We start from the raw sequence: 11,810 nt of genomic DNA, 5'->3' as shown, positions 1-11,810 counted from the left end.
CCCGGCTAGTTTTTTGTATTTTTTAGTAGAGACGGGGTTTCACCGTGTTAGCCAGGATGGTCTCAATCTCCCAACCTCGTGATCCACCCGCCTCAGCCTCCCAAAGTGCTGGGATTACAGGCTTGAGCCACTGCGCCCGGCCGAGCAGATCATTCTTTATCAAGTATTAAAGTGAAGGAAATTCACCAGACCCCAGGAAAGACCGGCTGAGGAAAGAGCAGAGGTTTCAGAGCAGACGCAAAGGGCCAACAAGCAACCACTTCTTTTTTTGTTTGTTTTGTCTTTTGAGACATAGTCTAGCTCTGTCCCCAGGCTGGAGTGCAATGGCGCAATCTTGGCTCACTGCAACCTCCGCCTCCCACGTTCAAGCAATTCTCCTGCCTCAGCCTCCCGAGTAGCTGGGACTACAGGTGCACGCCACGACGCCTAGCTGATTTTTCTATTTTTAGTAGAGACTGGGTTTCGCCACATTGGCCAGGATGGTCTCAATCTCTTGACCTCGTGGTCTGCCCGCCTCAGCCTCCCAAAGTGCTGGGATTACAGGTGGGAGCCACCGCGCCTGGTCCAAGGAGCCACTTCTAAGCAAAGGCAGTCAAAACGAGATACGTCTTCTACTTAACTGACCATAATAAAACCAGGGCCACTCTGGGTGTCAGTGGGCACACCATGTGCGCTAGGTCTGGACAGGCGGCCTGAGGGTCTCCCTGTCTTCAGGTGACACCCCCTACCCCAGCACCCAGCACCTCCCAGCACCCGAGGGGGCGACTGTCACCACACACACAACCGTGAGGAGTGCGTGGGAAGCGGGGGGCACTCACCTTGCTCCCCCTCCCCCAAGCACCAGGGCAATGGCGTTACCCGTCAGCACCCTCGCCAAGCGGGAGAAGTCTGAGTGTCGGTCCGGGGGCCGCTGGAAGACGCGCTTGTACATCTCCACCTGGGGGAGGAGCCGTCAGGCAGGGCTGGTGCGGGGCCCCACCCTCGGCCGAGACCTCGCATCCTGGCTTGACTGGGGGGAGTTTCCTCCACTTCTAACCCAAACTGACCCCAAATCCTCTCCAGCATGCAGTAGGCCCTGCATGATAAGACGATCAGCGCCTCAGTGCCCGGGCCGGGCCCCAGAGACAGCACAGCTACTGTGGGGAGGACACTGGCAGAGGGTACGTCAGCAAGAGAGTGGGCCCGGGTGGTGGGCCAGAGGGCCTCCTCAGAGCTGTCCCCACTGGGGTCCCCCAATCCTGCAGCAGATGGTGCTTTCAGGGTGCGGGTTCCTGGACAGAGCTGTGGGCTGGGGGCTGTGAAGCATGAGCAGCCTCCAGACACCTCTCACCCTCAAGCCCCAGGGCTGCCTGAGGACACTGGAATTAAAAGTCTCAGGGGCTGGGCGCGGTGGCTCAAGCCTGTAATCCCAGCACTTTGGGAGGCTGAGACGGGCGGATCACGAGGTTGGGAGATCGAGACCATCCTGGCTAACACGGTGAAACCCCGTCTCTACTAAAAAATACAAAAAACTAGCCGGGTGAGGTGGCGGGCGCCTGTGGTCCCAGGTACTCGGGAGGCTGAGGCAGGAGAATGGCGTAAACCCGGGGGGCAGAGCTTGCAGTGAGCTGAGATCCGGCCACTGCACTCCAGCCCGGGCGACAGAGCGAGACTCTGTCTCAAAAAAACAAATAAATAAAATAAATAAAAAATAAAAGTCTCAGGGTCTTCTGCCCAAAGGAGGGAGCAGTGCTGGCCTGAGGACACCCTTGTCGGCTGGATGTGGGGCCTCAGCCTCAGCCCTGAGCAGCCCTGACGTGAGGCCCATCCCCCAGGGTTTACTGCCCCTCCCCTGACGTCAGGCCCATCTCCCAGGGTTCGCTGAGCCCCTAGCTCCATGGCCGCCCTGTGCCTGCCCCGACCCTGCTGGCTGCCTCCTAGCTGCAGGGGGTGTCACCTTGCCGTGGCCACAAGAGGCCCAAAGGGCAAGATGAAGGAGACGTGAGGCAGGGTCACGTTCACAAGCACAGGAAGGGCCCAGGGAGCGCAGGTGTCAGGAAATCAGGTGGGGAATGTGAAGAAGGCTTCGGACATTCAAGGAAATGAACCACGGAGACACGGGCAGGCCGCCTGGCTCTCCCTGCCTCACCAGCTTGGGCAGGCTCCTCCTGGAGAAGACGCGGCGTGGGCAGCAGAGGTGCAGGTGGCCGGAGCACCAGCTCCGCATGTTCAGCCACTCCACGGTGCGGGCGGGCGACGGGCCCTCCTCCCGGTGCAGCAGGATCAGCTGCTTCTGAGCACGCACAGCTGTGCTCTCCAGCATCCGCTCCAGCTGAAAGGCAGAGCCCACGTGTCTGCCAGCCGGGCGAGCCTAGAACTCGGGGCAGGACGGAGCTGAGGGCAGCAAAGAGGGTCTGAGGGCAGGACCCCGGGAACAGCTCCTGGGGTCTGCAAAGCAACTGGGCTGTGGCCTGGTCTTGGCGCTGCCGAAGCTCTGACGGCAGGGGTCCGTCCGTCCACGGTGCCAGGCAAGGTCAGCACGGCAGGAGGGGGCACCTCCTCTTTCTGTTTCTCTAACACTGCCTCATAAACACATACAGCAACCTTTTCAAATGAGGTATTTTGCAAACAAACCCTCACAAGGGAGCATCACTAGCTGCAGAACAGGAACATACATCAGAGAGGAGGAATTTTTAGCTGCCCCAGGATTAGCCCAGGCAGGCTTGTGATGAGAACAGAGCAGGGAGCAGAGGAGGGAGACGGAAATGCGAACTGAAGGCAGGAAGCTGGAGAACGCGAACAGGACTGGGCAGTCGTGAGCCCGAGGCCTCGCCTGCAGCAATGGCCAGGTGGAAGGTCCACAGGCAATTGGGTCAGCGATCTGCTGCCATCTGGGAACCTGCAGACACAGCCTGGGGCCGGCGTCCCGAAGGTGCCTGCACAAGGCTGTTCCCATTGGCTGAGGATGCAGAGGCAGAGAGTGAGGCATTCACAAGAGGAAAACTAAGCAGCCAGAAAAGGCAGTGAGGGGAACAGGAACGACACCGAAACCTTAATGCTGTGGAGAAGAGCAAACTTCAGACGACATAAAATAGCGCACCGTTTATGTAAAAGGTTAGACCTGGAAAGGGCTTCCTGTACCGGCTGCAAAAGTGCGAAAGGCGGCCAGAGGCTTTGACTTCACAAGAGGCCACGTGGGGCCCCTGCCCTGCCTGTGCTGGGACCGCTGGAAGTCAATACAGCACCATGTTTTTAAAACGCGGGTAGCAGATACCTGAGTGTTGGCTCTCATTATCTGTCCTTTTCTGAGTTTGTGCGGTATTTCACTCAAAGGAAAAGAGAAACAGGAGGTTCTGAAGAGAGGGCTCTCCCCAGCTCCACGGGCCCTCCCCGTGCTCACCTCGCCCACCATGGGCTCCTGGTCACCCAGGCCCACGATGAGGATGCAGTCGGCCTGGCGCACGCAGCGCTGGGTCCAGGGTGTGAGCGTGCCGTCTGCCTGGTAGAGCACGATCCTGTGCGTGTCCTCCTGCTGCCCCAGCCAGCTAGACAGCCGGTACTCGTGGACACTGCAGGCCGCAGAGCGAGCACCTCACTACGCCGCAGGGGCCTGGCACTCTCAGTGCGTGTCCCCAGTGGAAAGAGGCAGCAGAGGCCAGCACCAGCCCCTGCCCCTTCCCCTCCCGGCCCAGCACTTCCTGCTGTCCCTAGTTCGCAGTGAGTCATTCAGGGCCTAGGTGGTCAAGCACAGGCTGCAGTTAAGCCCAGAGGCTGAGGCTCGCTGCGGGGCAGGCGGGGGAAGGCAAGACCCGGGGCTGCCCAGGCGGGAAGCGTGGGCCGGGGTCTCCTGGGAGGCCCGACAGTGCCCAGCAGGTCACCGCTGCCCAGTGTGTGTTCGGTGAGGGGCGTCATGTCATCAGCCCTCACTCCCTGGTGTGCCGGACGAGGAGCTGCAGTGCAGATGCCAGACGTGACAGAGTGGGGACACCTCTCAGGGCTGCACTGGGCCGGCTGGGAGGAGGGAGGAGGGAGTCGGGGCTGACGGCACGCACCTGTCCAGGGCAGCGGAGCCGAGGCGCCGTTTTATGTTGTCACTGGTCAGCAGCAGGGTCGGACCTGAAAACACCACCACCAGTAACGGAGCCTGCCCAGGTCGCCCACCTCCAAGGCTGAGCAAGGCACCAACGCCAAGCAAGGCAGTGAGAGTCCACTCCCCACCCCCGAGGCCCGCTCCCCTTCAGCGCAACTGCCAAGCCTTCTTCACCTGCCAGTCGGAAGGGCCTGTGGCCTGATGCTACTTCCCCTCTGCCCTGAAGGAGGCCTCGGGCAGCCTCTCTGAGCCTCGGTCTCCCCCAGCACGAGGAGCACTGGAATCTCTGTCCTGCCATGTGTGCAGGGCAGGGAAGGTTGTGCGATGGGAGATAACGTAATTTCCCAAACCCAGATCATCGAGGCGCCAGACGCCAAGAGGCCAGGGTCCCCAGTGTCGAGATGCCTGTTCGTATGCATCTTCCACATGGGCACAGCTGTCAGGGCCCTTCTCAACCAGGGGCGCCAGCGTTAGCCCTGGCATCACAGCCACCAGAGGCTTGGGGGAGAAGCTAAGATGAGGGGCTCAGCCTGAGGGGGTGCTGCTTGGCAGTGCCAGGTGGGAAAGGACCCAGAGCCTCATGTGTGGGAAGCAGAGAGGTCTAATTCTAATTACAAGCTAGAGATCGGCCAAGCGCCGTGGCTCACGCCTGTAATCCCAGCACTTTGGGAGGCGAGGCAGGCGGACCACGAGGTCAGGAGATTGAGACCATCTTGGCTAACACGGTGAGACCCCGTCTCTACTAAAAATATAAAAAATCAGCTGGGCATGGTGGCAGGTGCCTGTATGTAGTCCCAGCTACGAGGCAGGAGAATGGCGTGAACCCAGAAGGTGGAGCTTGCAGTGAGTCAAGATTGCGCCACTGCACTCCAGCCTGGGTAACAGAGCGAGACTCCGTCTCAAAAGAAAAAAAAAAAAAAAAAAACAGCTAGAGATCAGATCAATGTGTTCTGTGCCTTGCCTTAACTGACAACAGTTGTTTCCTGGAGGCACACAAAATAAGGGCCCCTCTGACAACTGAACTGGAATACTCCCTGGACCCAGGGCCCAGCTCTGAGCTCAAAATCCAGCCCAGTGCTGGTGGGACACGCAGTAGCCAGAACCTGCTCGCTGCTGTGGGACTGTAGCCCGGTGCAGCCTCACTGGAAGCTGGCTTGGTGGTTTCTTCTACAACTAAACATACTCTGACCACAGGATCCCGCAATCACGCTTCTTGGTGTTTACCCAAAGGAACTGAAAACTTCTGTCCACGCAGAAGCACGCACACAGGTGTTTACATCAGCTTCACTCCTAACTGCCAAACCCTGGAAGCTGCCAAGATGCCCTCCAGTAGATGAAGAGATAAACTGGTGCGTCCAGGCAGTGGACGATGAATCAGCACCAAAAAGAACTGAGCTCCAGGCCAGAAAAAGGCCAGGAGGAACCTGGGTGCACGTGACTGAGTGGGAGAAGGCCGTCTGCAGAGGCTACACTGTGTGGTTCCATTTCTATCACTTTCCCAGAATGACGAAATTATAGAGATCGAGAACAGGTCCCTAGCTGCCGGCAAGCTGGGGTGCTGGGTGACAACGTGGCAGCCACCTGCAAGGTCTCCTCCGTGACAGAGCGGCCCCACGGCCCTGTGTGGGGCAGGTCACAGAAATGGCACCCACGCCACACCATACCGCACACACCCAGGAGGGCACGGATGGGCTGCTGGGGCCCGAGGGGTCTACAGATGGCATAAACGCCAACGTCCTAGCCTCGATGTTACCCCCTAAGGCGCTGCCCGTGAGGGAGCCCCAGCAAAGGGAACATGGGGTCTCTTTACTATTCTACAATTTCTCTGATCCTATAATTATTTCAAAATAAAGTGTTTTTTTGTTTGTTTGTTTTGACACGGAGTCTTGCTCTGTTGCCCAGGCTGGAGTGCAATGGCACCATCTCAGCTCACTGCAACCTCCACTTCCCAAGGTCAAGTGATTCTCCTGCCTCAGCCTCCCTCGTAGCTGGGACTACAGGCACCCACCACCAAGCCCGGCTAATTTTTGTGTTTTTAGTGAGACGGGGTTTCAACATGTCGGCTAGGTCGGTCTCGAACTCCTGACCTCAAGTGATCCTCCCACCTCAGCCTCCCCAAGTTCTGAGATTACAGGCGTGAGCCACCGCACCCAGCAAAAAAATGTTTTTTAAAGGTAACTAGTTTCTATGAAGCAGTACAGCTCCACTGCACAGCTAGAAGACGTTTTTGGATGCACCCGGAATACTCTGACTGATGTCACTGGAAATGAGTACGATTTTCTGCATATACTGGGAATATGTGTCATGTAATGACAGTCAAGTTCATCAGACAAGGCAATCCATGCTTTATGTGTTTTAAAATTTTGTTTTGAGAGTAACTTTTATTTATTTACTTTTCAGATAGAGTCTTGCTCTGTCACCCAGGCTAGAGTGCAGTGGTGCGATCTCGGCTTACTGTAACCTCTACCTCCTGGGTTCAAGCGATTCTCCTGCCTCAGCCTCCCATGTAGCCGGGATTACAGGTGCCCGCCACCATGCCTGGCTAATTTTTGTATTTCCAGTAGAGATGGGGTTTCACCATGTTGGTCAGGCTGGTCTTGAACTCCTGACCTCAGGTGATCCGCCCGCCTCAGTCTCCCAAAGTGCTAGGATTACAGGCATGAGCCACCGCACCTGGCTGAGAATAACTTTTAAATATTAGATGTTCATAGTATCTTTCTGCATTATACATTTTTTGCATTTATTGTTTTCTTTTTTTTTTTTTTTTTTTTTGAGACGGAGTCTCGCTCTGTCGACCGGGCTGGAGCGTAGTGGCCGGATCTCAGCTCACTGCAAGCTCCGCCTCCCGGGTTTACGCCATTCTCCTGCCTCAGCCTCCCGAGTAGCTGGGACTACAGACGCCCGCCACCTCGCCCGGCTAGCTTTTTGTATTTTTTAGTAGAGACGGGGTTTCACCGTGTTAGCCAGGATGGTCTCGATCTCCTGACCTCGTGATCCGCCCGTCTCGGCCTCCCAAAGTGCTGGGATTACAGGCTTGAGCCACCGCGCCCGGCCTGCATTTATTGTTTTCTATTACCAAATGTCTGTATCAGGAGAGAGCATTTTCACATGGTTCTGAAATACTCTTGTCACAATATATTGTTTCATAACAATTATACAACATTCATTGCATTATCATTATGATTATTATTATTATTAGAGATGGAGTCTTACTCTGTCACCCAGGCTGCAGTGCAGTGGTGTGATGTCAGCTCACTGCAACCTCTACGGGTTCAAGCGATTCTCCTGCCTCAGCCTCCCCAGTAGCTGGGATTACAGACATGCACCACCACGCCCGGCTAATTTTTGTATTTCTAGTAGAGATGAGGTTTTACCATGTTGGCCAGGCTGGTCTTGAACTGCTGACCTCTGCCTCTCAAAGTGCTGGAATTACAGGCATGAGCCACCGTGCCCGGCCACATTCATTATTATTGCATTATTTTGCCAAGACAACACTGAAGTTTTTAGTATCACCCTAAACCCACAGAAAACTGACTTTCTATTATCATGGTCTCTATAATCACATGGAAACTTATAAATAAAATGTTGCAAAGATTACAGAATACCTGAATATGGCAGAATTCTGAGTTCTCAGGAAATTCAACTCCTTGTCTCCGAATCCCCAGAGTTAACAGCTGCCAGGAATTTGGAAACGCTACCGAACACTGACCCCACCTGAGCCCTGGCCACCCACCGCCGCGTCCCCTCGAAGACGGAGGGCAGCCGGCATGCCCCCTCCAGCAGGCCCAGAACCCAAGGACGGCTGGAGGCCGGGAGGCCCAGGCTTACCGATGGCACTGAGGGCGTGCTCCAGCTCCAGGGCAAAGGCGGTGAGGGGCACTTCCTCTGACACGGGCATCACTGCCACCGTGGACAGGTTGACAGCCGGGTTCCCTGAGTCCCACTTGCTGCCTGCCGTGGGGAGCCCAAGCTGGTGGCCTGTGGAGCAAATGACCCACATCAGCTGGGACAGCCCAGACGCTCGCAGATGCCTCCAGACGCCCTGTGGCCCCCCAGGCTGCCCAGGAGCAATGCAGCAGCACCAGAGGCTGCCTGGGCCTTGTGCCTCCCCAGCCCTTAGGGGCTGCCTGGACTTCATGCCTCCCCCAGCCCTCAGAGGCTCCCTGGGCCTCACACCGTCCCCAGCCATGGGGCTGCCCAGGCCTCATGCCTCCTCCAGGCCGGAGGCTGTCTTGGTCTCAGGCCTTCCCCAGCTCTTCCTGATGAGCTGCCAGTCCACACCTGCAAGCGCCCCCAGGCCCCACACAGCAGGCCTGACGAGCACTGGTCCAGGCCCAGGCCCAGGCCCAGGCAGTGGATTCGTCCTGACCCACTGAAGACAGCGATTCAGGGAGCGACTGAAAGGAACACGAGGCTCGGAGTAAACTAGACAAATTCTGCAGGTGAGGCCTCATCAGAGTAAACTAGACAAACTCACCAGGTGAGGCCTCATTCTCTGAACCAACCCCTCGCAGGGCTTTCCACCACTCACTCCAGGAACAGTAAACAATTCACGGGCTAGAGATCAACAGGCGTGTTTCTCTTGTCTGTTATCTGCAAGGGACTCCAGAAACCACGGGAGCACAGCGCAGCCCCGGGAAGCCTGGGCCGGGCCCTGGAGACCCTGGAGATGTCAGTGAGGAGGTCAAGGCAGACTGGGCTTTCCTCTCCCTAAGACTGGAGCCTCCAGGGCCCACCATGGGGGCACACCCAGACAGGCAGGATCCTCTCCCTGGCCCCGACGTGGGCTGAGAGGCCCCCCGGCCAGCACAACGGCAAGGACATGGACCGGGAGTCTGGGAACTTGAGGGTCCCCCGAGGGTCCCAGGCCCTCTTTACTGGAAGCCACGTGATGAGTGGCCTCTCTGCTTCCACGGAAGAGGTTGAGGGGACGGCCTCACCGCTCCCAAGGCCACCGCACCACCAGCCACGTTCCTGCCCACGAGGGTCTCCTGCATCCAGGTGCCATGGACACTCCTCCTCTGCAGCCCCCATGGCCCAGCCCTCCCACAGGCTGTCCCCTGGCCTATGCCTCCCGTCCCCAGTGAGGCGGCTTCCAAAATCCACCAGACACGCAGGTCCTGATTGGCCACGGTTAGAGTAAGGGGATGAGGCGTGGTCAGGGAAGAGGCCAGGAGAGCAAACCTGGGGACACAGAACAAGGGAGGGCTTGAGGGACACTCCCTGCAGACGGTGGCTAGCGGACGCCTGCAAGCTCCCGGGATGCACACGGTGCCGTGGCAGCACTGCAGGTAAGAGCCTGTGAACAGGGAACATGGCTCAGGGAACCAGCGCACAGCCAGCAACCATGGTGCTCACAGGAAAACAGCTGATGACGTGCTGCTGGGCAGGGAAGCTGCAGAGTGGTTTATAAATACGATTCCATTATTACATAAATACTCCAGGCCTCCCCAAACGAAAGCACCTGTACCTGTATGCAGGCAGAAACAGATAAATGACGCTACCCATCCAACATCCTGAATGAGTGTCCAAGACTCACACAGCCCCAGATCTTCCCTCAGACTCGGCCCCCACCTCTGGCCCCAGGCTCCCACCCGACCCACCAACGCTCAGTCCCTGCCCTCAGTCCCATCTCATCACCGGGAGCACTGGGCCTCCACCATACAGCCCTGGGGTGGCTTCAGCTGCCTTCCTGAAAGGAGGCTCTGTGCACCGTGGCCAGAGCTGACCTTCGATGCCCAAGTCTGCCAGGAACCCTTTTTGCTCAAAGCCCCCGGTGCCCCTCCCCACTCGGAACAAGCCAAAGTCTGCAGCCTCTGCCCATCTGCGGTCCCTGAGAGCTGCTGGTGACCCCCACACCACACAGCTCTATGCCTGGCCCCAAGGGTCCTGACCTCCTCAGGGAGGGCTGCCCCACCACCTGCGTGCCCCTGCCCCTCCCCACCCTCTTCTGAGCCATCTCTCTTGCCTTCTCGGTCTAATTTCGTCCCTGACCTAACTCGACTGCAGCTCTAGGAGAGGGATCTTTCCTGACTGGCCTCCTGAGCATGGCGCCAGCTTCCGATGGGGCCCAGTGCCCCCAGCAGGTAAGCCAGGGATGGAGGGTTGGGTGCTGCGCAACGTCTGCCAAGGGCTCAGTGTCCTGTGCTCATCTCTGCGTGGAGGCTGCACAGCCCAGCTGCATCCCCAGCTGTTCACAGACCGCACCCCGCTCTGCCAAGGGCTGTGACGTGCAGCGCTGGAGACGTGCAGAGGCATCTACATGGGACCCTGGTCAGGATAAGCACTTGGACCTGAGCGGACCCAATTGCAGGCCTGGAGGGCAGGGCTGGCCGTGTGTCGCCGTGGGGCTCATGGACCCCTGGAGGGGACCCCAGCCCTGGAGTAAATACCCAACCAGCAGCACCAGTAAAGGACTCTGCCCTCGGCCTGACGCGTGCAGCTGTCTGTGCAGGAACAGATCTAGGCGCTGGCGCCTAGCACCACCTGAGCAGCTGTAAGAGGGAGGCGCCACGTCTTCATCTCCTGCCTGGGGGCTCGTAGGTCTTTGTGCAGCCTACACAGCCTTTGTGATAAAACTCCACAACGACAGACAAGAAAATGAAGCAAAATAAACCCTCCACACATGTTCCTCCTGGCAGCCTCTGCTCCTCTGGGGAACCAACCACACCGGCACGGAACCCACTGTGCTAGCCACAGAGCCTCCAGTTCTCACCACCCCCAGCTGGCTCCCTGAGAGGCCGTCCCATCCAGCCTCCACCTGCCTGTCAGGGGGGTCTCAGGAGCCCGGGCACCACCACGACCCGACCCAGCACGCCTCGCGAGGCGTCCCCAGCATCACCTTCACCGCGTGCATTCAGCCCCCCCTGCAGCTGAGCCTCGGCCACACAGGAGGAGCAGGGGACTCGGGCCAGATGATGCTTCTCCGCCTCTAGGCGCTAAGTGGAAAGCATGTGGCTTCTATAATCAGGAGGAAATAACACCCAGAGAGCAAACAATACACACATACGCCAAAGTGCTGCTGAGCAGAGAAAGACGGAGAACCGCCTCCTCGTCCCGAGATTCGGCCTCAACATTGCTCTCGCAGTCTGATGTGGACTTACTGTTCCTGCAACTTTTCCTTGGGGATCCCCTTCCTCTCGCCTTTCCATGGACTGAGGTGTCACAGTCCTCATTTCAGGCAGAATGGGAGAGGCTATTGCTGGTTCCATATGGCCTAAGCCTTGGGAAAAGGCACTGGTGAGGTTCTGGCTCTGGGCCAGAGGGAGGTGGCGCAGACACTGGCCACCTGACTGTCACCAGTCACGATCAGAGAGGGACACAGCTCGAGGCAGCTCTCACAAGACTCCAAAGGATGTAGAGGAAGGCAGGCTGGCCAGGGACCTCGGACTCATGGAAGAACCACTCGACTCAGGCCAAGAAAGAAGCAGAGTCCGCTTCCCAGCCACATGGCTGCCACAGACAGAGGGGTCTGTCACTCCCTCCCCATGGGAGCTGCCTCCAGCGACACTGACTGGCACCAAGCAAGCACCAGCACACGCCCCTCCCAACTATGCACCCCTGTACCAGCAAGCATCCTCCCAACTCTCCACTGCCCACACAGGAAACATCTTCACCAACTGTCCATCCCCCTGACCAGGAGACATCCCAACTGTCTACTCACTGACCAGCAAATATCCCCACCAACTGTCTACCCCCTGACCAGCAGACATGCCTCCCGACTGTCCACCCCCTGACCAGG

General features: G+C 58.0%; 1 protein-coding gene across 2 annotated transcripts in view; it reads right to left on the bottom strand.

Annotated features, from left to right (window-relative positions):
* Nucleotides 1-11,810, bottom strand: part of PNPLA7 (patatin-like phospholipase domain containing 7) — an 88,235-nt gene that overhangs the window by 22,313 nt on the left and 54,112 nt on the right. For both annotated transcript variants that reach the window (XM_011957225.1, XM_011957226.1), the window contains 5 exons: nucleotides 7,898-8,047; nucleotides 4,032-4,095; nucleotides 3,380-3,548; nucleotides 2,129-2,311; nucleotides 819-937 (listed from right to left, as the gene is read on the bottom strand). In XM_011957225.1, the coding sequence (XP_011812615.1) occupies nucleotides 819-937; nucleotides 2,129-2,311; nucleotides 3,380-3,548; nucleotides 4,032-4,095; nucleotides 7,898-8,047 (685 nt within the window). The remainder of the gene's footprint in view (nucleotides 1-818; nucleotides 938-2,128; nucleotides 2,312-3,379; nucleotides 3,549-4,031; nucleotides 4,096-7,897; nucleotides 8,048-11,810) is intronic.

The sequence above is a fragment of the Colobus angolensis genome, unplaced genomic scaffold, assembly GCF_000951035.1.
Source record: "Colobus angolensis palliatus isolate OR3802 unplaced genomic scaffold, Cang.pa_1.0 Scaffold44, whole genome shotgun sequence".
NCBI lineage: Eukaryota > Metazoa > Chordata > Mammalia > Primates > Cercopithecidae > Colobus > Colobus angolensis.
This window is presented reverse-complemented; position numbering and strand designations above follow the sequence as displayed.